This window comes from Malus domestica, chromosome 04 (genome assembly GCF_042453785.1).
Source record: "Malus domestica chromosome 04, GDT2T_hap1".
Classification (NCBI taxonomy): Eukaryota; Viridiplantae; Streptophyta; class Magnoliopsida; order Rosales; family Rosaceae; genus Malus; species Malus domestica.
Genome location: NC_091664.1, coordinates 20,848,155 through 20,873,662, shown reverse-complemented (window position 1 = coordinate 20,873,662; position 25,508 = coordinate 20,848,155). Strand labels below are relative to the sequence as shown.

At 40.2% G+C, this 25,508-nt stretch overlaps 3 protein-coding genes and 1 pseudogene across 6 annotated transcripts; all 4 read right to left on the bottom strand.

Annotated features, from left to right (window-relative positions):
- Positions 1–234: 234 nt before the first annotated feature.
- Positions 235–12,618, bottom strand: LOC103433409 (pectin acetylesterase 5-like; annotated as a pseudogene).
- A 419-nt stretch (positions 12,619–13,037) lies between these two features.
- LOC103433410 (pectin acetylesterase 5-like) lies at positions 13,038–16,905 on the bottom strand. Its single transcript, XM_008371671.4, has 12 exons — positions 16,523–16,905; positions 16,330–16,412; positions 15,899–16,028; positions 15,687–15,766; positions 15,509–15,598; positions 15,310–15,434; positions 14,862–14,922; positions 14,558–14,611; positions 14,359–14,436; positions 14,162–14,267; positions 13,747–13,892; positions 13,038–13,544 (listed from the first exon to the last, which is right to left on the bottom strand). Exons 1-12 carry the CDS (start codon positions 16,779–16,781, stop codon positions 13,431–13,433), a joined length of 1,326 nt encoding a protein of 441 aa, XP_008369893.2. The 5' UTR covers positions 16,782–16,905; the 3' UTR covers positions 13,038–13,430.
- Positions 16,906–18,009: 1,104 nt separating this feature from the next.
- LOC103427573 (dol-P-Glc:Glc(2)Man(9)GlcNAc(2)-PP-Dol alpha-1,2-glucosyltransferase) lies at positions 18,010–20,990 on the bottom strand. 3 transcript variants are annotated; one of them, XM_008365634.4, is made up of 8 exons: positions 20,631–20,990; positions 20,422–20,510; positions 19,865–20,198; positions 19,497–19,752; positions 19,266–19,403; positions 18,969–19,173; positions 18,585–18,727; positions 18,010–18,498 (listed from the first exon to the last, which is right to left on the bottom strand). In XM_008365634.4, the coding sequence occupies exons 1-8, from the start codon at positions 20,718–20,720 to the stop codon at positions 18,239–18,241; spliced, it is 1,515 nt and encodes a 504-aa protein (XP_008363856.2). In that variant the 5' UTR covers positions 20,721–20,990; the 3' UTR covers positions 18,010–18,238. The 3 variants fall into 3 exon arrangements, with proteins under 3 accessions (XP_008363856.2, XP_028957005.1, XP_070676056.1); XM_029101172.2 differs by having other exon boundaries at positions 18,641–18,727; XM_070819955.1 differs by having other exon boundaries at positions 19,865–20,157; positions 20,631–20,938.
- Positions 20,991–21,626: 636 nt separating this feature from the next.
- LOC103427575 (actin) lies at positions 21,627–25,027 on the bottom strand. Of its 2 annotated transcripts, none has more exons than XM_008365636.4 (5): positions 24,652–25,027; positions 23,965–24,034; positions 23,442–23,835; positions 21,977–22,590; positions 21,627–21,886 (listed from the first exon to the last, which is right to left on the bottom strand). In XM_008365636.4, the coding sequence occupies exons 2-5, from the start codon at positions 24,022–24,024 to the stop codon at positions 21,821–21,823; spliced, it is 1,134 nt and encodes a 377-aa protein (XP_008363858.1). In that variant the 5' UTR covers positions 24,025–24,034; positions 24,652–25,027; the 3' UTR covers positions 21,627–21,820. The 2 variants fall into 2 exon arrangements, with proteins under 2 accessions (XP_008363858.1, XP_070676057.1); XM_070819956.1 differs by having other exon boundaries at positions 24,484–24,653.
- Between the last annotated feature and the right edge of the window lie 481 nt (positions 25,028–25,508).

The window sequence follows — 25,508 nt, the reverse complement described above, 5'->3', positions numbered from 1 at the left end:
GAAGGTCTTCTACTCGGCACCCAGAACTAGAGACATGTGAAAGGGGTTGGAACCAAAAAGTGGGCCAAGGTAAGATGACAAATCAGGGGATGTTGTAGGAGGTGTCTTATGTGTATGGATCCGCACGGAAGCGTGGTCCTTTGCCGGACCCAGAATTTCTCACACAAGACATCAGCAAATTTAACATATTTTTTGACAGACTGAACAGTGGCAGGCAAAGCAAGACGTTAAAAATAAAATTCAAGATAAAATGACCCTTAAGTGGTAAAGGGATCCAAACAACAGAATGCATATGAAGTTCCTCAAGGTCTCAAAACTCCCCAAATATTTCCAACATAGTTTCTTTGGGGACATCCGATAAAATTCGAACGATTCATCTATTTCCTTTGTAGTTGGCAACCAATTAAGTGAAGCCAGGCATCTTCCTCACAAGCAATGCAGGTTAAAACCTTTGGTTCCCTAGCCCGAGAGAAACAGAAAAATAAACTTTGGGGAAAAATAATTAAAGGATATAATCATAAAATTGCAACGAAAAGAATAGTTACTACGAACGCAAGCATGAGAATCCGGAAAGCAAGGTACAAACATAGTAACATCACAAAGCTGTTGAAGTAGTATGACTACTACATTGAAAGGAAAACATTTCATCTGGTTGATATGGAAATTAGAGGATGTGCTTCTTCTCTATGTAAACATGTGAAAATGTGATATCAATGCATAAACCCTATTTCATTGTCAATTTCTACAGATGGACCTACCATAAAGTTGGAAGCGTCTTGAATCTATGGAAGTAGTGGAAGTTATGGTGAGGAGAAGGATAAATATTATGTGCCTACAAGAAACTAAGTGGGTTGGTAGTAAGGCAAAGGATCTAGAAAACTCAGGGTTTAAACTTTGGTATTCGGGCACAAATAGAACGAGAAACGGTGTTGGCATCATCATGGACAAGACCTTGGTACAAGATGTTGTAGATGTCAAGAGGGTAGGAGATAGAATCATGGCAATCAAGATTGTAATAGGACAAGAACTTATCAATGTGATTAGTGCGTACGCACCTCAAGTAGGGTTGGATACGAGTTCGAAGGAGAAATTTTGGGAAGATCTTGGAGACTTGGTGCAAGGAATTGCTCAAACGGAGAAGTTATTTATAGGAGGAGATTTAAATGGACACGTGGGCAGGGAGACAGGCAACTATGGAGGTTTTCATGGTGGCCATGGTTTTGGGGAGAGAAACGAGGATGGGGAAGCTATCTTGGATTTTGCAATGGCATATGATCTCTTCTTAGCCAACACCTTCTTTAAGAAGAGAGAAGAACATGTGATCACCTACAAGAGTGTGTCGTCAAAAACACAAATAGATTTTCTTCTAATGAGGAAAGGGGATCGTATAACTTGTAAGGATTGCAAAGTTATACCAGGAGAGAGCGTGGCTAATCAACATCGCTTGTTGGTGATGGATGTACATATCAAAAGAGTAAGACAAAAGAACAAGACTTGGAAGTGCCCAAGGACTAGATGGTGGAAACTAAAAGAAGAAAAACAAGCCATTTTCAAAGAGAAGGTAATCACCCAATGTGTGTGGGATAGAGAGGGGGAAGCTAGCCAAATGTGGGATTCCATGGCTAGTTGTATCCGAAAAGTAGCAAAAGAGGTATTAGGAGAGTCCAAGGGCTTTGCCCCACACCAAAAGGAATCTTGGTGGTGGAATGAGGAGGTACACACGAAGGTGAAGGCTAAGAAGGAATGTTGTAAAGCCTTATACAAGGAGAGGACCGATGAAAATGGTGAAAGGTATAGAAAAGCGAAGCAAGAGGCGAAGAAAGCTGTCAGAGAAGCTAAGTTAGCGGCTTACGACGATATGTATAAACGACTAGATACCAAAGAAGGAGAGTTGGATATCTATAAACTATCTAGAGCAAGGGAAAAGAAGACAAGGGACCTAAACCAAGTGAGGTGCATCAAGGATGAGGATGGAAAGGTTCTTGCTACAAAGAACGCGGTTAAAGACAGATGGAGAGGTTATTTTCATAATCTTTTCAATGAAGGACATGAAATAAGTGCTTCTTTAGGGGAGTTGAGTAACTCAGAAGAGTGTAGAAACTACTCTTTTTATCGTCGAATCCGGAAGGAAGAAGTGATTGTAGCTTTGAAGAAGATGAAGCATAAAAAAGCAATAGGCCCAGACGATATACCAATCGAAGTGTGGAAACTTTTGGGAGAGACAGGTATAACATGGCTCACTGACCTTTTCAATAGGATTTTGAAAACGAAGAAGATGCCAAATGAGTGGCGAACGAGCACTTTGGTGCCTATCTACAAGAATAAGGGCGACGTACAAAATTGCATGAACTATAGGGGTATTAAGCTAATGAGTCATACAATGAAGCTCTGGGAGAGAGTCATTGAGCATAGATTGAGGCAAGAGACACGGGTTTCGGACAACCAATTCGGGTTCATGCCAGGGCGCTCAACCATGGAGGCAATCTATCTCTTACGAAGATTGATGGAAAGATATAGAGATGGGAAAAAGGATTTACACATAGTCTTTATAGATTTGGAAAAAGCGTATGATAGGGTCCCAAGAGACATTCTTTGGAGGATTTTAGAGAAGAAAGGAGTACGAGTAGCATATATCCAAGCTATAAAGGATATGTATGAAGGAGCAAAGACTGCCGTAAGAACTCATGAAGGACAAACCGAAAGCTTTCCCATAACTGTAGGATTACATCAAGGCTCATCCTTAAGTCCTTACCTTTTTGCGTTGGTAATGGATGAGTTAACAGGACATATTCAAGATGATATTCCTTGGTGTATGCTTTTCGCAGACGATATAGTGTTGATAGATGAAACTCAGGAAGGGGTAAATGCAAAGCTTAACCTTTGGAGAGAAGTGTTGGAATCTAAAGGTCTTCGCCTAAGCCGATCAAAGACAGAATATATGGAGTGCAAGTTCAGTGCAAATGGAGGCCAAAACGAGTTAGGGGTGAGGATCGGAGATCAAGAAATGCCAAAGAGCGACCGTTTTCGTTACCTAGGATCTATCTTGCAAAAGAACGGAGAATTAGATGGAGATCTCAACCATAGAATACAAGCTGGATGGATGAAGTGGAAGAGTGCATCCAGCGTGTTGTGTGACCGCCGTATGCCACTGAAGCTCAAGGGAAAATTTTATAGGACGGCAATAAGGCCGGCGATGCTGTATGGCACAGAATGTTGGGCGGTGAAACATCAACACGTACACAAAATGGGTGTAGCGGAGATGAGGATGCTTCGTTGGATGTGTGGGCACACGAGAAAGGATAAGATTAGGAATGAGGATATCCGGGGTAAAGTAGGAGTAGCCGAAATTGAAGGAAATATGAGAGAAAATCGGTTACGGTGGTTTGGACATGTGCAAAGAAGGCCTACTGACGCTCCGATTAGAAGATGCGACTATGGGACGGAGGTTCAGGGCCGAAGGGGTAGAGGAAGACCTAGGAAAACTTTGGAAGAGACTCTAAGAAAAGACTTAGAGTACTTGGATCTAACGAAGGACATGACACAGGATCGAGCACAATGGCGTTCTAAGATTCATATAGCCGATCCCACTCAGTGACTTGGATTTTCCAAGTCTCCAACCGAGAAGTTTTCCTCACTCGGGAAGTTAAGGGAACACTACCCCAACCTACATGCTCCACTCAGAAAGCTTCAACATACAAGCTTCAACAAAAGAAAATTCAAAGAACTTAGCGAAGAAGGCTTTGGTGTATTTAACACAATACGTTGAAATGAAGGAAAGCTTATTTATTGATATCCCCGATAAGCTACAAATATGTACATATACATGAGTCAAAATAAACACACAAGAGGGAGCCTTCACAAAGGTTGCTTAGGAGAAGTCTCAGCAGTCGGTAGAGCCCCAGAAAGAGAAGGCACCGGAGGGGGATCATTTGGAGCCTCAGTACTGGACAGAACCCTAGAAGGAGGAGGCATCAGAGGTTGATCATTTGGAGCTTCATTACGCGGTACAGCCCCAGAAGACGAAGGCAATAAATGCCTTTGGAACAAACCCACAAATCTCTGATGATCAAGTAAAACCTGACCATCAGTTTCCTTCATCTGGTCAAGCTTCCTCTTCATGTTTGTAGCATAGTCATGTGCGAGCCGGTGCAACTGTTTATTCTCATGCTTGAGCCCTCTAATCTCCTGTTTGAGACTCATCACTTCAGCCGCCAATGATTCAACTTGGCGGGTTCGAGCAAATAGGCGTTGGGCCATATTAGACACAGAACCTGCACACTGAACACTGAGAGCCAGCGAATCCTTAACAGCTAACTCATCAGACCGTTTGGAAAGTAGTCTGTTATCTTTGGGAGTGAGAAGGTTCCTGGCCACCACCGCAGCGGTCATATCATTCTTCATCACGGAATCCCCAACGGTAAGAGGACCAGTAGGGGAGACGAAGGATGGGCGCCATATGTTGTCTGGAGAAGGCGGGGCTGCCTCTTCAACAAGGTTCAAGTCAAAACGACGGTCGGATGGGCCAGACATTTTCAAAGGTGTTGAAGAGAGAAGAGGTCGGACAAATCAAGATCTTAGAAGTGCAAGAATGAAGCTTCTACTGGTGGAGATTCAAGTGTGCTTTAGAACTTAATGCCAGCCCCTATAAAAATCTGCACTCGACGGAGCTTCAGAAATCGAAGAGGCGCCTGCTCAGAAATCGAAGAGGCGTTTGCTTTCTCAAAAGCTGAGCTGCTTAGAGATCACGAGGGTTGATCTCAGAAATCGAAGAGGCTTTTGCTTTCTCAAAAGTTGGGCTGCTCAAAGACCACGAAGGACGATCTCAGAAATCGAAGAGGCGCTCGCTTTCTCAAAAGCTGGGCTCCCCAGAGACCACGAGGGCCGATCTCAGAAATCGAAGAGGCACCTATTTTTCCAGCCTTGTCAGCACCTGTCACACGCACACTCAGCTTTGCGGAAATTATGGGCATTCTGTCGAAGACTTCTGGGGAAGTAGAAAACACATGAATCTTACTGTTCAATCACCCACTTCCCACACGCAACAATAGCTCATGGGTACCACAGATAACTTTGCCAAAGTTCTCTGCCAAAGTTGAGCACGTGAAGCTTGCAGCTCCCACTACATCGCTCTGACCAAGAAGGGTAAAAGAATAGTAAAGAAACAGCACTAACAAAGTTTAGACCCATAAATTTTGAAGGTCTAGCTACCATATTATTACCCACAAGGGTAAAGGAACAGTACCACTGCTGGATAATTGGAAAGTCCCTGTGTGTCAACCTCTGTGCTTCGTGGCAAGGTAGACTAGCAAACATGCCCAATCTTTACTCACATTCGAGAAAACACTCCCAATAAGATTGCTTGCTCCAAAATCGAAGAGGCACCGTCCTCCGAATCTCGAGAGCCAGACTCCCAACATGACAACTTTATTAAAAATCGAAGAGAGGGTAAAGGAACAGTACCATTGCTGGATAATTGGAAAGTCCCTGTGTGTCAACCTCTGTGCTTCGTGGCAAGGTAGACTAGCAAACATGCCCAACCTTTACTCACATTCGAGAAAACACTCCTAACAAGATTGCTTGCTCCAAAATCGAAGAGGCACCGCCTTCCGAATCTCGAGAGCCAGACTCCCAACATGATTACTTTCTCAAAAATCGAAGAGACACTGCTCCCCGAATCTTCGAGAGCCAAACCCCCAGCATGATTATTTTCTCAAAAATCGATGAGGCATCGTTCTCCGAATCAATCGAAGAGGCGCTCGCTTTCTCAAAAGCTGGGCTGCTCAGAGACCACGAGGGCCGATCTCAGAAATCGAAGAGGCACCTACTTTTCTAGCCTTGTCAGCACTTGTCACACGCACACTCAGCTTTGCAGAAATTATGGGCATTCTGTCGAAGATTTCTGGTGAAGTAGAAAGCACATGAATCTTACTGTTCAATTACCCACTTCCCACACGCAACAATAGCTCATGGGTACCACAGATAACTTTGTCAAAGTTCTCTGCCAAAGTTGAGCACGTGAAGCTTGCAGCTCCCACTACATCGCTCTGACCAAGAAAGGTAAAAGAATAGCAAAGAAACAGCACTAACAAAGTTTAGACACATAAATTTTGAAGGTCTAGCTACCATATTATTACCCACAAGGGTAAAGGAACAGTACCACTGCTGGATAATTGGAAAGTCCCTGTGTGTCAACCTCTGTGCTTCGTGGCAAGGTAGACTAGCAAACATGCCCAACCTTTACTCACATTCGAGAAAACACTCCCAACAAGATTGCTTGCTCCAAAATCGAAGAGGCACCGTCCTCCGAATCTCGAGAGCCAGACTCCCAACATGACTACTTTCTCAAAATCGAAGAGAGGGTAAAGGAACAGTACCATTGCTGGATAATTGAAAGTCCCTGTGTGTCAACCTTTGTGCTTCGTGGCAAGGTAGACTAGCAAACATACCCAACCTTTACTCAAATTCGAGACAACACTCCCAACAAGATTGCTTGCTCCAAAATCGAAGAGGCACCGCCCTCCGAATCTCGAGAGCCAGACTCCCAACATGATTACTTCCTCAAAAATCGAAGAGACACTGCTCTCCGAATCTCGAGAGCCAGACCCCCAGCATGATTGCTTTCTCAAAAATCGAAGAGGCATCGTTCTCCGAATCTCGAGAGCCAGATACCACAGACCACTTTTTCAAAGTGCTCTGACAGAGTTAAAACATGTGAAACTGACAGCTCCCACTACCGTGCTATGACCAAGCAGGGTAAAGGAATAGCATTACTACTTGTTGTTAGGGAGACGCCTATATATGTCAACCTCCATCCCCAACGGACAGGCAGACCTGCAAAAATGCTCAACCCTTCATCATATCTGAGAGGGCACTCCCAACGAAGCCTTTCGAAATATTCAGCTTTCTTTCCCCCCGATAATACCTCTGCAAACAAGCTATACTAGAACAAGAATATCTCATATCATCAGGGTTAAAAGCAAGAGTATCCCATATCATGCTTTTTCCCTGTCTTTTCCTTTGGCCTTGTTTTTACCTGCAAGACAAGGAGAAAGAGAGCAATCAGTCAGCACTTGGAATCAAGCTTCCAGCCAGGAACTGACTGCCTGGAACCCCTTACCTGATTACATACCTGGCATTGCTCTCGAGTACACATCTTCAACATCTTATGTTTCCAAGGAAGATTCCGCATCTGCTTGAGGAACAGATAGGGCAAGTGCGAAGGATACAAGGAAGCATGTGGAGACAAGCGTAACAGCACACGTGCCGATACATCCATTACTCTGTCAAAAGCAAAAGTATCCCATATCAGCAGGGTGGAACGTACTCTAGATTTGATGGACTTGTTTTGACCCTCAAATTCTTCAGTCGGCCTTATACTCTGGAGGAAACCAGAAAACCCTCCAGCTCAGTTCAAGAATAAGCCTGTGGAAAGTTACTTCTTCAAAAGCAAAAGTATCTCATATCATCTCTTCTCATTTTTCTTCTCTTTATCCTTCATGCTGTTGCAAGATGGGGAGAAGGTGAACAATCAGTCGGAGCTCTGATTGCTTACCTTGTCTGTCACCTCTTTCAGCAGACCCCCTAGCTCGGCGACTTGGGGGACTCCTACTACATGGTTTGTATCGCGCTTGACCAAGCCTGAAACTACAAGTAAGCTTCAAGTGAAATTGATACATTACCTTGTGCATCTCCACCAGTTAAAGATACCACCCCTGGATGGAGGAAAAGTACTTCCAGAGAAGATGCCACATCTACCTATGAGACAGATAAGGCAAGTCAAGACGACACCACACTCCGATACTTAGAAGTTTCGTGATTACGAGATCATTCTCCCACAATATTTCCTAATGTCATTTGTACTAAATCATTCACTTGTACTCACTAAAGGAGAGCTTGAACCTATGTACTTGTGTAAACCCTTCACAATTAATGAGAACTTTTCTATTCCGTGGACGTAGCCAATCTGGGTGAACCACGTACATCTTGTGTTTGCTTTCCTATCTCTATCCATTTATATACTTATCCACACTAATGACCGGAGCAATCTAGCGAAGATCACAAAAAGCGACCGTTTTCGCTACCTAGGATCTATCTTGCAAGAGAACGGAGAATTAGATGGAAATCTCAACCATAGAATACGAGCTGGATGGATGAAGTGTAAGAGCGCATCCGGCGTGTTGTGTGACCGTCGTAGGCCACTGAAGCTCAAGGGAAAATTTTATAGGATGGCAATAAGGCCAGCGATGTTGTATGGCACAGAATGTTGGGCGGTGAAGCATCAACACGTACACAAAATGGGTGTAGCGGAGATGAGGATGCTTCGTGGGATGTGTGGGCACACGAGAAAGGATAAGATTGGGAATGAGGATATCCGAGGTAAAGTAGGAGTAGCTGAAATTGTAGGAAAGATGAGAGAAAATCGGCTCCGGTGATTTGGACATGTGCAAAGAAGGCCGATTGACACTCCGGTTCGAAGATGTGACTACGGGACAGAGGTTCAGAGCCGAAGGGGTAGAGGAAGACCTAGGAAAACTTTGGAAGAGACTCTAAGAAAAGACTTAGAGTACTTGGATCTAACGGATGACATGACACAAAACCGAGCGCAATGGCGTTCTAGGATTCATATAGCCGACCCCACTTAGTGGGAAAAGGCTTTGTTGTTGTTGTTGTTGTTGTGTTAATCTGCCACAATATTCTGTTTATACAGTTACACTTCATTATAGAATGACTTGCAAGGACCTATCAGTTGAAGCTATAAAATACATGTAAGATGAACCAAGACTATACTCCCCTAGTTTGACAATGTACACCTCTGAAGTTGACGTTAGTAATGCCCACTCTTGCAACTTGCGACTGTAAAAGATGCTGGTTTATGGTCCACAAACTCTAGGATTCTTAGGGTAACATTTTTCATAGGATATTTTAAATGCAACGTGATGAGAAGACCCCTAACTTCCTGCTCATCACAGCATGCAGTGTGCAAATATGCTGGTTTATAGTCCACAAAAATCTATAGATGGTTACGATCAACCACTTGAATTAACAATTATCAGATCATTGGGGTAGTAGCGCATGAAGAGTTGGTCACAAACATGCTTAGCTATATAAAGTCGGAACAGCATTAGGTGTATGTTATTTTCCTGGACGGTCAGGCAATATATAATTTGGTTTTCTCAAATTTAATTACCATCAAGTGTTTTAAGCTGGCTGGGATTACAATTGTGAATGTTCAGTTTACACTTTCTCCAATAGCCATGTGGATCTGCTGCTTCAGGTATCAAGATATGTTGTACCTAATGTCATAAAATTAGGAAATGACAAAAGAATGCAAATCAATTTCTGATAGCAAGTAAATGAAGCTTGGGTTCTGAAGAAAATTACCTGCCAAAAATCATAAGCTGGGTTGACAAGAAACACTGGGGTATTAATGTATTTAATAACTTCTTCAGGAAAGAGACACTGGTGTAGAAGTTCACAACAAAAAATGGGGGCCTTGTGTTATAAATCATAACTGAGCAGAAAAATAAGAAGCTATAAAATTTGACTATTTGGCACCACAGAGGAAAAGAACAACTACCTTAGCTGGTTCCATCCTCGAAAGACAATCCTTGTGCAAACTTTTTGATAAACACTGAAAGTGCGACAGAAAAATAAGCAAGAAAAAGCAATGAAGGTACTGTTTAATGACTAATGTCCTAAAGCTTCACGCTAAAGATTTAATTTTCATTAAGTGATATAGACCAAGATGAATGAAACCTTTTCTCATAGATGATGTGTCAGACTCACAAAAAAGAACAAGCAGATGGACCCATATAAATTAAAAACATATCGACTAGTTTTTACATCAAATAATCAAATGGTGGAACCTGCAGATCTGACAGTGTCAGCATTTGATAGTAATTAAATTTCTACAAAAAGCATACTGATAAAAAAATATAAAGATCACATGAGCTAGTAATAGTAAAGATCAAAGCTAACCTGAAGGATGGCAACATCATTATAGAAAGACCTCATCGTCCGATGCTGGAGAACATCTTCCCTGAAATGTAGGAAACAGAAAATGGCTCAAAACTTTCCCTCTTTCTCTCTCTACATCTCCTATTTCTTTATGAATTCACTATCCTGAGCACAGAGGATGCACTAGATAGGAAAAAAGGGAAAAGCATCATACATGCAAAACAATTTAAAAAATCCTACTGTAACTTGATAGGAAGAATTTCAATCATTTTAGAAAAATGTGGTGTTGTACTTTTATGCGCAAACGGAAGCGAATTCAAACAAAGTACCAAAATCAACATCGTAGGTGAAAGCTAAAACAAACAATCTCAAACTAATACAAGAGATTTACGTGGTTCGGCGTAAAGCCTACGTCCACGAGCGAAGCACAGCGAGGAATTTCACTAAACAAACGGAGATTACAAAAGAGTGTTCAAAATTGTCACAACCCAAATCCCATAAATTAAAAACCCTAAACCAAACGAGTAGAGAACCCAAAACAAACGGAGAAGATTCTCCCAAATTGCTTTCTAACTCACAAATTGACTCTCACCAAATTGCCACACGAATGACCACACTAAATACACTAACCCTAAGGTCCTATTTATAGTGCATAGGACTTAGGTTACATCAAGAATCCTAATAGGAAATAAATCCAAATCCTAATCAAATAGGTAATTAACAAAATCTCTCCACCAAGGAAACTAACTAAAAAGTCAAATCCAAACCCAAGTAGGACACCAAAACCAAATAGGTAACACAAACCTAATTTATTGCATCATCCTAATTTTGAGCCAAAAACCTAACATGTGGTACATAGGTGTTCCATTTTGATAGGTCTCATATTCTGAGGTATGAAAATGAGAGAGTAGAATCAGGCAACACCATCATTTTATGAAATTTATGATTTAGGAGATATCATATGATCCTGGAAGCGTACACAAAGAAATATGATCCTTGTATAATCCTAGAAAGATTTCATCTTGAACTGGTTCACTAAAAGATGTAGGTGCCGAAGGCACCAGTACGCCAAAACATACTCATCAAGGAAAAAACCTGCATCAGCAGGACATTTGACAGTTGCATCCTTAGGCAGAAGACGTCGAAAGTCATCACAATGTATAAGAGTCGCTAACCCACCGGCAGAGCATCCTGAAAGAAGAGCCTGTAAGAGTGCCACTCATGCTTATTAGCAGAAATAGACCACTCATTGTAATAATCTCGATGAGTAGCTTTTAATTAGTTCACAGTGGAAAACAATACTTTTCTTGCGGGGAATGGTATTACAATTGCTGGACCAATCATATCATTATAATATTAATGAAACCAGCTCTTCGAAAGAGAGTGAAAAAGACATCCTGTATAGTCATAATCATCGATACATGCATAGAAAATTTCTGATGTTTAAAAGCTGTGAACTGCACTTCATATTATTCAAATAGAGCTTAACCGAAGTAACCACGAGATACCGGTTTCACTTTTGACAAGCCAATTGACAAGAGTTCATCCATAACTGCTTCCCAGATAAGCTGGCCCCTAAAAAAAGGTCCTGATCCTTTCTATGAAATAGAAGAACAGCCAATGTTAAACTAACAGCTTACATTCTTCCGTTTATAAAATTAAAACAAGGCAGCAAAATCTCCAAACACAATGCACCTTAGGCTCATTTTCCGGGTGGCCAGCGAAGGATGCGCCATCACACTATCTGATTTTGACTTTGTTCCTGTTAAAGAATTCTAGAGAATGCTCCAAACAATGAATTGAATCACATCAATTAGATGGCCAACAACTTAGATTGAGCTAGAATTACAAAACGAAGCGTTACTGGAATAAAAATAGCAGCCGAATAAAATCAAGCTTACCAGGATTTTGTGATGGATGAGAGCTCAAAATCCCAGAAAAGGGAACTCGACGATCCATGTAATTAGAAGACCCTAGTATAGTACCTTTGCGCCAAGAACACGATTCAATCGAATTGCACCAACCTCCACCCTAAATTTTCAATTTTCGAACCAAACCCATCACGCAATTTTCCTTTCTAAGCATAAAAATCTACTAGCATATGCAAATTCACTGAAATTGAATGGAACAATTTGTATTAGACCTGTAAAAAAGGCACAGGGATAGAATTTGAACTCAATGTGAAGCAGCCAATTGTTGGCGCCGGATCCGAATCCCTTCCTGAAATGGTAGCCAGGGGCAGTCCCATCCAAACAAACTGCAAAACCAAAATTCAAACAATTAGGGCGGGGGGAGAGAGAGAGAGAGAGAGAGAGAGATTGGGAAGTAGAGGGGATTGAGTACTGGCCCCTCTATCTTTGGCGTTGCGCAGCAAGGTCAAGTCGACGAAATCGAAGGCGGCGGCGTTGGGAAGAAACGGGCGGGAGATTTCGGAGTCTGCTTCGTCGCGCCAAGAGTTGGAGAGGAGAGTGAGAGCGAAGGCGATAACGGTAAATCCGACGGTGGCGATTGCCCAGTCCTTTTTGGCCCATCTTCGCCACCATAGAAGGCTGCGAAGCCTGGGATTCGCCATTGGCCCCACCATCAATGGACTGACTGCCTCCGGTGCTCTGCTCACTCAGTCAAACGGACACTGAAAAATTAACTGCCAGTTTTCATTAAGACAAGAAGCTTTTTTTTGTTTTTTTTTATTTTTGTTTTTGGTTTTTTAATTTTACTTTACTTTTTTTGTTTATTTGTTTTTGCTTTTCTTGCAAGAAACAATGTTTTATGGAATAAATCCATAGAATGAGGTCGGGCATTATTATCAACAAAAAAAGAAGAAAAGGTAGGCCATTATTTTCAGACCAAATGGAAAGGTAATTTTATTTTAAAGCAGACAAAGTGTTTTGCATACTAAAAGAAAATGATAGATTATATAAACGACAACCAGCTGTTAATTCACATGAGACGATTCTCAATGAGCACTTAATTAAAAACTAGAGCTCTTTTGCTTAGCTTATGGAGTAGATAGAGAGCTTGTAGCTCAAGAAACTAGTTTTAGAATTTTGGGTTTAGTATTTATGATTCAATGATCCAAATTTAAAAGTAAAATAAATACAAGATTAAATTGTTACTGACAATCGAGAAAAATCTGAACGGAAAAAAATGAGACATTTTTCGGTTACAAAAATACGTACATTGATCTTTCTTTTTTTTTTTATAACATAGCTACATCACTAAGCTATAGCAAAATGGTCTCTAGGCTTTGAATGTAAAAAGCAACGTTTGCTCCTCCATGTAAAAAGAAGTGACAGCAGCTATAAACTGTGTTAAATTTTCTCTACACACCCTCTTTCTCAATATCTATGGCGATTGGATCGTGCTCAGAGTCTGGACAAGGAGGGTAGAATTTTCACTAGGGTGAACTGAGGCTCCAAAGATCTACAGTTCGGAATAACAGTTGAAAAGTTGAAAGCGTTTCTTGAGTTCAATCAACCTCGAGTGAAATTCACATTGTAGCAGGTCGGATTGCATGGAAACGGGCAGTCTATTAGCTTCGCTGCACTTCGATTGAAGTACCAGTCCCCCACAGACTCCGCAATTGTCTATTCAGAATAGCAAAGCTCAAAACAGTCAGACGCCGAGTTTAGTTAAGAAACTGACAGCTTAAGCTTATGGTATTTATGCTTTCATCTCTCACAGAGAAATATATGGCATGAATGATAGAACTTCCACCACCATATTTGAGTTAACAAGAACTCTCCACATGATAACAGCATTCGAATACAAATGACAAAACTTTCTCACCTTGTTGTTTATCCTTAAAGATTTCGGCGAATGCCATATCTCAGTCATCAATGTCTGGCAATGAATAAAGCAAGAACTTATAAACATTCCTCCTCCCTTATTTTTCTCGAATTCATTCAGCGCCTTCAGCAGAGATCCCCGGAAACCTGTACAAAATGAATCAAGTTAATTTTGCCACGGTATTTTTTTTACAACTGTTCTTCATTATATAACCATAAACCAATTAGTGTTCGATGAATGAATCATATTTTCCATAAAGGAGGCCTCAAGCTAGTGATGCTGCAAGTAATGCCCTCTGAATGCATTTGCAATTGGTAGAAAGACGGTAAGAATCCTAGTTTCAATGTAATATAACAAGAAGACCCCGAACAAAAATCTACGTTTTGACTAACGACAGTGGTATATACTTACTTACCTAGTAGTATTTCAACCTGGGTAGAATTGCAATTATAAATGTTCAGTCTGCACTTTTGCCAGTGGCTATGTGGATCGGATGCTTTAGGTATCAAGGTATTTTGTATCTAATGACCATCACATACAAAAAAGAGAAAAGGGATGTAAGTCAAATTCAGATGATAAGCAAATGAAGCTTTGAGTTCTGAGGTAGCTTACTTGCCAAAAATCATAAGCTGATTGAACATGGAACACAGGGGTTTTGATGTTTTTAACCATTTCTTCAGGAAAGATACACTGCATAAAAGTTCACAACAAACGATTGGGGCTGTGTTAAAAACCATGACCGAGAAGAAAAATAAGAACATCCCAAATTTAATCATTGGTACCATATAAATAAGAAGAAAATAAATTCTACCCTTTCTGGTTCCATTCTCGCAACACAATCCTTGTTCAAACTTTTCGCTAACCCCTGATACAGATTGAATAAGAAAATCAGTCTTACATGCCAGAGTCTGAAATGAGAATTAGCAGATGTGTACCATTTTAAAGATTGAAAATTATATCGACTCGTGCTGTACACCTCATACTCATTCCATCCATCAAACCCAACAATCCTACACTATCACCTAGGTAGTAACTAAAGTTATACCCAAAGACTAGGATAAGTATCACCAAGAAAGGGATTGTATAAGCTAGTATCGTTAATGTCAGAGCATAACCTGAAGGTTGACAACATCACGAAAGAGAGATCTCATGGTAGGATTGTGGAGAACATCTTTCCTGAAATGTACGAAACAGAAGGTAGCTATGTCATCACTGGTAAGAGGCTAAGAGCACGGAGGATGCTTTAAGAAAAAAAGGCTTTCTACACATAGAACATGTAGTTAGTAAGAGCTTGCAAAAATTTCAACATTCCTAGTGTAGCTTGATAGGAAGAACTGCAAATTTGATAGAAAACAGAATGGTTCGAAGGTGTTCAATTATGATAGGTCTTAGTTCCTAATGTATGAACTAGGAACAGTAGAATAAGAAACAGCAAAGGTAAGAGCGAAATTATGGCCCTCGAAGAGTTCGCATGTAAAAATATATGATCCTAGAAAAACTTCATGCTAAGCAGATTAGCTAAAAGATATTAGTGCAGAAGGAACTGGTATGCATAAAACATACTCATCAAGAAAAAAACTCGCATCGCCTAGACATTTGACAGTGGCATCCTTAGGCAAAAGATGTCGAAATTCATCACAATGTATAAGAGCTGCCAACCCACCGGAAGAGCATCCTGAAAGAAGGGCCTGTAATATTGTTCTCACACACATTATTGCTTCCCAAAAGAAGGGTCCGAACGAAGGGCCTGTAAGATTGATACCTGTTCCGCTTTTGATAAGCCAAATGACGAGAGTTCATCCATAATTGCTTCCCAGATGAGCCGGCCCCTAAAGAAAAGTTCCGTTCCATTCTATACCATTGAAGACCAATAAAACCCCCATTAATAAAATTACAACTGATTCCCAAACAAGGCAGAAAAATCTCCAAACATAAATTACCTTCAACTCGTTATCCGGGTGACCGGCTATAAATGCGCCATCACAATACTGTATTCTGACTCGGTTCCAGTTAAAGAATCCTAGAGAATGCTCCAAAATTGGAATTGAATCACATCAGTTAACTGTTTAACTTGACATTGAGTTAAAACTACAAATAATTAAGCATTATGGTGATCGTAAATATACGAAGCAACCAAGTAGAATATAATTACCAGGATTATGGTCAGGGTAAGGGCTTAAAATCCCAGTAAAGTGAACTCGACGTCCCATATGTTTGGAAGATCCTAAATGCATATGTTTACGCAAAATGCACGATTCTATTGTGTTGCACCAACCTCCACCCTACATTTCAACATTTCCACCTAAATCCATTACACATAGTTTTTCCATCTTAATAAACAAACCAACTAGAACATGTAAATGCAATGACATTGAACAAAACAATTGCAAGAAATATGCACAAACAGAACTGGTTACAAAATTTAAAGAAATTATTAATCGGGAAACATAACGCCTGTAACTCTTCGGTTTAGGGCATTTTATTGTCTGTATAGTATCCGTCCAATTCCAATTTTGACTAAAAGTTCATAACCAATTATCTCTGCGCCTTTCCAACAACATAAGAATTTTGAAATGTTAAGACCTCAATGAAAAGTAGCCAATTTTTGGCGCCGGATCCAAATCCCTTTTGAAAATGGTAGCCAGGCAAACTTCCATCTAAACAAACTGCAAAACCATAAATTAAACAAGAAAATAATCAAATCAAGGAGAAATTAATTAGGAGCTAAAACGCATGGTAATTAAAATTTGATTAGTAAAGGGTTACGATGCAGTACGGGCGCCTCTATCTTTGGCGCTGTGCAACAATGTCAGGTCTATCAAATCGGAGGTGGTGATGCGATGAAATGCGTTCGCGGTGTTGGACTCCGGCTCGGAACTCCGATAGTAGGAAGCGACAGAGAGAGCGAAGACGAAGACGGCGAATCCGACTGCGGCGATTGCCCAGCCACGCTTGGCCCACTGCATCCACCACAGCGGGCCGCGAAGCCCAGAAATATTTGCCATAGAATTTGACCCGACTTTCTCCACCACCATGGCTCGTCAGTGTTTGAGGTTCGAAGTTGCAGAGAGACCCAACTTGCATGGCTTGCATTTCAAGCTACCTCCGATTTCCGTGGCTTTCGACTTGTGACCTTGCTAGCTCGTGGCGCGTGAACAACGGAAGATCACTGTTGAGTGTTGACCACTGTCAACCAGACACATAATACCCTTGGTATTTTCAAGCTAAAATCAATATCTCGTTAGAAAATACTTTTAAAATAACTAAGCATTTTTTGTGAAATTGATTTTGGATTTCGAAAGTAATGTAAGTGCTTTTTAGAAGAAGCATCAAATTTGTGCTTATTGTAGGAATTAGTTTAAGTGATTTTCAAGATCCACTTGGATTTTTATTAAGGAAAACTAATGAAAAAAAGGTTTGAAAACTTTGAGTTTTAATGATAAGGACAAAATAAAGGGTAAAGTGAATAGTACCAGTTTAACTTTTTAGTGTAAAAATGTGGTTTTTCATTAAAGTGAACAGTACCGTTATTATCAATTGATTTCAAAACATTTTTACTAACGTTTTCAGTTATTTTAAAAACAATTCCCAACAAACCGAATGTTAGCCTAAGGGAATTACTCTGCTTGGCCTGGATTGTGTCTCGATGTGTAATAGATCGGTTGATCTACCCCTGGGTAGTGTGTCTTCTCTTCTTGGGTCTTCTATTACGTCATGTGGAGTATTTTTGTTGACTACCACTAACTCTGGTGATACTCATCTCCACCTAAGAACCTGATATGCGTCCTTATACTTAACAACAAGTTTACTAGGGTTAGAAGATGTGACACATGGCAGCCAATAAGGTGTATAATAAATATACACCGAAGTTAATGTGGTTGAGCAAAATACACCCTTATTTAGAAGGAATGAGACTTTGAATTATTTTAATTCTTGAGTTCCGTGTGTTTACTAAAATATGGATATGAGAATCATTTTACTCGTTAACTTTTTGTTAGGTTTACTTACACATAAAAGATCGGAATAATGCAACTTTTTCTGTCGTTATCAAATACCTAAAAATCAAGAATCAAATCGACTAGGGAGACTAATGGTTCTGATTCCCCTTCCTTTTCGCATTTTTAAACCCTCTGATTGTTTCATTTTCTCATTTCTGTTAAGTAAACATGAGTAAGGCTATTTAGACACATTGCTTAGTGCAAACAGCCTGGATTTCCGCATTAATGAGGGATGGAAGCAATAAAAATATGATTCAAATTCATATGGGTAAGGAAAGACAAAGCATTTCATCCATTCCTATAAATGAATTCAGGTTACACAATGCTGCAATAGCTACTCAACACAGTTTCAAAAACAAAAAGGAAAAGAAAAGCATGGATCACATGTACGCTACATCGGCATCGCCGTGCCGGAATCTGATTAGTATGAAGGTTTGAATTTCTATGGACCTGAATAAGTTTTTTTTGAATCTATTGGCGAATCTAGCTAGTAGCTACCATATAAACCGCTGGGTCCCTGGCTCATGGGACCAATGGAATGGTCGATACAAGAACATCATCATTGTGTATATGTTGACAGTTATGTACAGTAGCCCCGTGACGAGCCAACTTCGATAATCGTCAGCGTGGGAATGTAGGATCAAGAAAAAGAATGGAATGGTACAATATCTAAACTCAATCAGCGGTGCGGGAACCAAAACTGCAGCAGTAGCCAAGACAAATGCCAGCACCCAAATCTTCCTCTGAAATTTCCCTGCCGGAGTGAAACAGAAACAAGTCGTAGGGAAAAAAAACACAAGGTGGATTGAAACGTATGATGACCAAGAGCTGTATACCAACCCAATCTAGTGATGATGGAAAGCCATGAATAAACATAAAGTGGGATGAGGAGGTACTTCATTGACCAATGAGCTTTGATGACCTTCCGCCAAAGATAAAAGGGATAATGCCGATTGTCAGCCAGAAGATAGGGATGAGCTATGCTGCAACAGTCAAGAAATTACATAATGATTTGTTACATAAAGGTTATGAATGAGCGTCTGTGCTGGACGTGAAAACAGCAGATGAAACATTCACTGTTCTTGAGATTGGAAAAACGTTAAAACCAACCCTTGAAAAGTTGTTTTTCTCAAACATCACTTAAAAAATTGACCTCCATATCAGCGGCCATCTTTCCAAAACATCACACAAAAGCATTGAGCTCAAATGTTAAAAAGGTCTGACCTGAAAAAATGGACAGCGATGAAGCCAGCAATGAGTGCCAAAGACATCTGAAAGAAGGTAAGGAACTTATTCTTCCACATTGACCAGAATAAGTGTACCGTTTGTCTCAAACTAAAGAGTGTAGGAGCCATAGCAAGGGCAGAAAATAGACCAAAATACAAGATCTGTGCAAAATGAGGAGAAACGGCATGAGCATCTTTTGCACCTGCAACATTTGGACATGGTATGAGACAACAGAAGTAAAGGCTACTTCATTAACCACAATGTGTAACACAACAACAGAAGGATGAGTCATACCTAGAACCACACTCCCATTCCACCGAACAAGGGCAACAAAGGCTGCTAATACTAGAATAAAAGGGCTAAAAGAAAACAAAAGTTCCAACTTCATGTGCCATAATTTTGGAAAGATGGCCTTAATTTCATCAAGAAAACCTACAATAGAATGTCATGTGCTATAAGCTTTCAGAATAAAAAATCCACTGCATGGTGTGAGCAACCAAGTTGGCAAACTTCGTGAGGACAAACCTAATTTGCAAGTTTGAAGAGAAATTTTTCTAGTCGAGATTAAATGAGTTCCAGCATCCACTGAAGTGCTGGCCTTCCGCTTTCTCAAGTTTGGGCCTAAAGTAACAGTGTTTGAAGGAGTTGGCTGACCTTTTATCCTAATTGTGTCTATCTTATCTTTATGGTCAGCCATTGTAATATTTATAACCTCATTGCAACAAACAAAAAGCATCCATATAATATTTGTTTGCCGAATAACAACTGCCACAGCACCAAGCTGCATTACAAACATCAAACCAAGTTACCACTTGACAAAACATATAGGCATAGCACATGTGTGCTTGCATCAAAATCATACAATGACATATGGAAGAGACTTAAGCCTTTACCAATGCACTAAACCAGTACTTCTTCTTCAAACACGCTAGATGCATAGCGAGCACTGCCGCAAGCGACACAACATCTGTATAATAGAGAAAAGTGAAGAACCAATGAAGAGGGTACATGGCTAGCACCACCGCGTAAAGTGTTGCTCTTCTTTCATCAAGAGCCGGTCTCAAGTGAATGATTATCTCATACACAAGAACGCTGCAAAATACAGCCAAAACACCATTGACAGAGCGAAGAATCGCTGTGGAGCAGCCTTCAGAAAACGAATGGTCTGCTTTTACCAATGACATGCCTGGAAACAAATACGCAACATGAGCTAGTGAAAGATAGTACCTGCAAAAGTTTAGCATTGCGCATGTTAAATTCCCTGCTAAATACTGTGATACAACATGATTCTTAAGTTCTCAATCAAAAGTTCAAAACATATCAAAGCCAATTAATTTGCCAAAAGTAAGTAAAACCACTTTTCGCACTTACAAATCAGCGGGCGGAATACAAAGTTCAAAGCAAATTAACAATAAAAAAGTAAAAAATTAAGAAATGGAGAAGAACATACAGGCCAGGAGGAGTGGTGATCATGGGATCCCAGCTTCTGAAATTGCCATTACAGTACTGTTGAGCTTGAGGCACATGGAATATCTCATCCTACAGATCATAAATTTATTTACCAATTCCTCAAAACAAAATTCACACAACCCAAAAATCTAAATATAAAAAATTCCCCTTGAATTGAATCGACGAAAGTTGCTGCCTTGGGGGGATTACCATGTAGGGCTCGGGAACAATGTGATTGACGAGGATGGAGATGGGAATTACCCACAGGCTCACAATCGTCGCCACAGTAATCCTACCCATGTTTCTCTGCTGTTGCAGGATTAAATCCAAAGGGTCTGTCTGGTTCCATGGATAAGGCAATGGAAAGTGTGGCCCAGCATCCCGAGCTAGCACTACCGAATGCCAAATTTCTATTGGCTGATCGTCGGAAGAAGGTCTGGTTAGGGTTACGCAGGCGAGAGTGTTGTGTTCCCTTCAACGTCTTAACAAGTCCTTCCTGCTATTTACCCCTCTCTGCAGAGCCCTAATTGTAAACAAATTGGGGGTTATCGACATTTGCTTAAAAACCATATACATTTTATTAAAACAATTTATATATATAAATACATAAATTATTGGTGTTACAGGAGAGATTTTTCAATGTGACCGTCACACGCGATGGTACATCACATGTCGTTATATAAATTGTGGGATATGTGTGTTAAAAGTTAATAACTTAAAAAATAAAATTTCTCACCACTTACATAAAAACCCGTGATGTATCATCCATGTTCCCGTTACAACTAAAAATTTCTTGTGTTATTGTCTTTTTGGTCAATTGTTTGAGAATGACTTAGCATTGGACATTTTCTTTTTAATCTTACACACTACTGTTTAATTATAACTATTTATTCCATCTGATTTATTTAATCTTATAGCCATAAATAAAAAATACGTGTTAAAATCCATTTTCCAAATGCTCAACCTGAAAACTCTTACCACTGATTAGTCTTTATTTTTCATTGTAACTAAAAATATGTCAATTTGATGATAGCATGTGTTGTTCATATTTCCCAATTTTTTTGGAACATCGTTACAGTTTTCATCGAATGAATTGAAAAATACCAATGACAACCATCATTCGCATATCAGAAATTTCATGAGCAAGAAAAAAATTAGATGAACCAGAATCAACATTCTACCAAAAGACTTGCAGATGCAGAGGGATTAGTAAATGATCACTGTGAATAAAAACATATTCAGAAAAATTACAAATAATCCAGCGGTAAACCTACAAACTCATATAATCCAGACATTTAAGTAATATAAAGCGAAATAAAAACGGACAGCAAAACCAGAGAACAAGAATGCAAGCAGCATTTTCCTTCCATAACCATCCCTCCGCCTATCCTTGATTGTTCTCAGAAGCATTTCCTGTGCACGATTGAGGGACCGGATTCATCGTACTCAGCTTTGGCAATCCACATCTGCACTCAAATGAATTCGGATTTCTAGTAAGAATCCTTTTACAGAGCAGTTTGCACAGGAAAATAAAGTAAATGTATTAAGAAACAAACCTGCTGGAATGTACTGAGGGAAGCTAAGATGGAGCCTCCGATCCAGACACTGTACTTTCTCTCTGGTGGGGCAACCACCTTGATCTTCATGCTGCTTGGGGCCAATGCAGTAATTTCCTTGCTCATTCTGTCAGCAATTCCCGGGAACATGGTCGAACCACCACTAAGAACAATGTTGCCATACAAATCCTTCCTGATATCAACATCGCATTTCATTATGGAATTGTACGTGGTCTCATGAATACCAGCAGCCTCCATTCCGATCATGGATGGTTGGAAGAGGACTTCTGGGCACCGGAAACGCTCTGCTCCAATGGTGATCACCTGACCATCAGGTAGCTCATAGCTCTTCTCAACAGAAGAGCTGGTTTTAGCAGTTTCCAATTCCTGTTCATAGTCAAGAGCAATGTACGCCAACTTTTCCTTCATGTCCCTCACAATTTCACGCTCTGCTGTGGTGGTGAATGAATAGCCACGCTCAGTCAAAATTTTCATCAAGGCATCAGTCAGATCACGACCTGCAAGGTCAAGCCTCAAGATGGCATGTGGAAGAGCATACCCCTCGTAAATAGGGACTGTGTGGCTGACACCATCTCCAGAGTCAAGAACGATACCTGCACACAAGCACATAGAAAACATGAATCACAGTTGAAATGGCTTCAGCACTAGCAACCTGGAGTTCCAATCAAACACAAACCCAAAATATCATAATTTTACAATAAGCATTGGCTGATCTAAGAAAACCCAAAGTGATCTTTTTGCCCAATATCATTCTCATAGATAAAACTAGGCTTATTTTATGGTATGCCCCTTGGAACTCTACTTCAATCTCACCTTGCCCCCTAAAACTTAATTTGCGTGGCTGGAACTCAATTTTTGCATCACTTTAACTGTTAAGTTCGCTTAGGTGGCATGATTGGCTCCCACTTATTCTTCAAACAATTTCATTAATTTGATTTTTAATTTCTTTAAACAATTTCAAAATATTAAATAGATTTTAACATTATCTTGTACATATGGCAATTATAACAGGAATAAGTGGGACCCAATCATGTCACATAACTTCACAGTTTTTTTTTTTTTTTTTTTTTTTACAGAACTAACGGAATATAACAATGATGCAAAAATTGAGTTCCACGGTGCAAAGTAGTGCAAATTAAGTTTCAAGGGGCAAAGTGAGATTGAAGTAGAGTTCCAAGGGCATACCAAAAAATAAGCCATAAATCTATATCCCAAATATTTCAAAATCATTCATAATATATTCCAAACAAACTGCATATGCCCATTTTATTTACTGTGAACTCATTTAAAGATAGTCGCCTATCCTACCTTTTTTCTTTTGAAAATTTTAGGCTGAACCGTAAAATGCTTGTTTATCAACAAGGCCAAACCAACTTATGCTACATAAAAAGAATTTCATAAAGAACAGAGTTAGTGCAATATCTAATCTGATTGAATAGCTCACCAGTAGTACGACCACTGGCATAGAGGGAAAGCACGGCCTGGATGGCTACGTACATAGCTGGAGCATTGAAGGTCTCAAACATGATCTGGGTCATCTTCTCACGATTTGCCTTAGGGTTGAGAGGTGCTTCAGTGAGGAGAATTGGGTGCTCTTCAGGAGCAACACGAAGTTCATTATAGAAGGTATGATGCCAAATCTTCTCCATGTCATCCCAATTGCTCACAATTCCATGCTCAATTGGGTATTTCAGGGTTAAGATACCACGCTTGGACTGAGCCTCATCCCCAACATATGCATCTTTCTGACCCATACCAACCATAACACCAGTGTGACGAGGGCGGCCAACAATGCTAGGGAACACGGCTCTTGGAGCATCATCTCCAGCAAATCCAGCCTATACAACAATGTTTCAACCAAACTAAGTCCACCTTCTAGCACCTTAGATCCATACCACTTAAAATACATACAGATTGATATTCTGTTATACATTCTACAAGCTGGGATGGAAATCTGTTTCGCGTACCTTAACCATTCCCGTTCCATTATCACAGACAAGAGGCTGAATGTCCTCGCTCTCCGCCATCTTCTACTTCCTGCAAGAAAATAAACAGGACAAATCCACACCGCATAAATTTAAAAACCCAAATTCACCCCAACACATAAACTCAAACAATATGCATCACGTTGAATGGAATTATCACTTGTCTCACACAAACAGAAGGCTGCATAGAAATCGACACCGATCGCCATTGGTGTACATAAAACAGAGATTGAAGTTAACAAACACAAAAAGCCAACATCAAATCCACTCCAACCCAATTCCCAAATAAGAAAACCAAAAACAAAACAAAAAAAAAAAAGCATAAAGATAAACAATAGACTGAAATCCAAACATAATTCATATATATTTCTTGGCTCTACCAAAAACAGGCAAAAAAAATTTATATTTTTTTCAAAAATTAATTAAAAATCAGCAATGGAATCCCCTCATCACCTACAAACAAACAGATCAAGGCACAAATCTACCAAAATTTACACAGACCGATCAAACATCACAACCGAAAACCAAATGCAGCAAAAGCGACCACCAAACAGCAAAATCCAAACGGGGAAAACCCAAAATCGAACCAAAATCTTGAAATCTTTAGCACATTACACGATTACGACCGGATCGAAATGTAGCGAGAGAGAGAGAGATAAAGGGATTCACCTGTTTTCGAAACCCTAGCAATGCGAGTTTATGGGGTTGAGGTTCGGATGAGCTGCCACCCGCCTTGAGGGCCTCTGGTGTTGGTTCGAAATGAAAACAAAAAACAATAAAGGCACTGGCGTGACGGGCGGACACAAAAAAACGAGCGGAAAAACAAAAATTGGAAATCCACAAATTTTGCCTAGCGAAATGAAATGCGAAATGAAATTTGGAACTCCGGCCCCGAAATTAAATGCACTGCAAATTCGGTCTCGATCGAATCCCCACCGTTGGTCCCTCTGTAGGAAGGGACTTTTTATACGGTCCGCGCGACGCGTCACTTTGATCTGGGCCTCTTGTGGATCCAGTTGTCCTGTGGCATTCCGGTTCTAGTGGTGGGGGCTTTCCATCTTTCGTGGTGATTGACCTTTGTACCCCTGATTTTATAGTACCAATCTTCGGATTGGTTCGGTTCGATTCATGGCTGGTTTGGTATTGCTGTGCTTTGAAAAAAAACTGCTGTGAGAATAAGTGGCTGTGCTGTGAGAATAAGTGGTTGTGCTGTGAGAATAAGCGGCTGTGAAATAAATCAGCAGAATGTTTGGTAAACTTTTTTGTAAAAGTGCTTTTGGAAAAAAAAAGCAGTCTAATAGTGGGTCTTTTCATTAAAGAAGCACTGTAGCTCCGTGTGCTTTGAAAAAAAGCCAGTTTTCCAAAGCTACAAATAGCAGCTTCAGTTTTTTCCTTTGATTTCAGCTTATTCTCACAGCAGCTTCCAAAATAAGCCATTTTTTCAGTTTAACAAACACCTAAAACCCTCACAGTTTTTTTTCATGGGTGCTTTTTTTTTAAGCACCTCACTCCCAAACTAGGTCTCA

What these genes read in the sequence shown, in the direction of transcription:
- LOC103427575 (XM_008365636.4), bottom strand. Translation starts at nt 24,024, where the DNA reads ATGGCGGAGAGCGAGGACATTCAGCCTCTTGTCTGTGATAATGGAACG. An exon ending in TGCCAGTGGTCGTACTACTG is followed by an intron (nt 22,591 to 23,441) that starts GTGAGCTATTCA and finishes GCTTGTGTGCAG; the next exon opens with GTATCGTTCTTGACTCTGGA. An exon ending in CCCTCAGTACATTCCAGCAG is followed by an intron (nt 21,887 to 21,976) that starts GTTTGTTTCTTA and finishes ATTTGAGTGCAG; the next exon opens with ATGTGGATTGCCAAAGCTGA.
- LOC103433410 (XM_008371671.4), bottom strand. Translation starts at nt 16,781, where the DNA reads ATGGTGGTGGAGAAAGTCGGGTCAAATTCTATGGCAAATATTTCTGGG. An exon ending in GTGATGTTGTCAACCTTCAG is followed by an intron (nt 14,612 to 14,861) that starts GTTATGCTCTGA and finishes AATCTGTATCAG; the next exon opens with GGGTTAGCGAAAAGTTTGAA. An exon ending in CTTTAAGGATAAACAACAAG is followed by an intron (nt 13,545 to 13,746) that starts GTGAGAAAGTTT and finishes TATTCTGAATAG; the next exon opens with ACAATTGCGGAGTCTGTGGG.
- LOC103427573 (XM_008365634.4), bottom strand. Translation starts at nt 20,720, where the DNA reads ATGGGTAGGATTACTGTGGCGACGATTGTGAGCCTGTGGGTAATTCCC. An exon ending in TCTTCAAACTTGCAAATTAG is followed by an intron (nt 19,404 to 19,496) that starts GTTTGTCCTCAC and finishes ATTCTATTGTAG; the next exon opens with GTTTTCTTGATGAAATTAAG. An exon ending in GAATGGGAGTGTGGTTCTAG is followed by an intron (nt 19,174 to 19,265) that starts GTATGACTCATC and finishes CAAATGTTGCAG; the next exon opens with GTGCAAAAGATGCTCATGCC.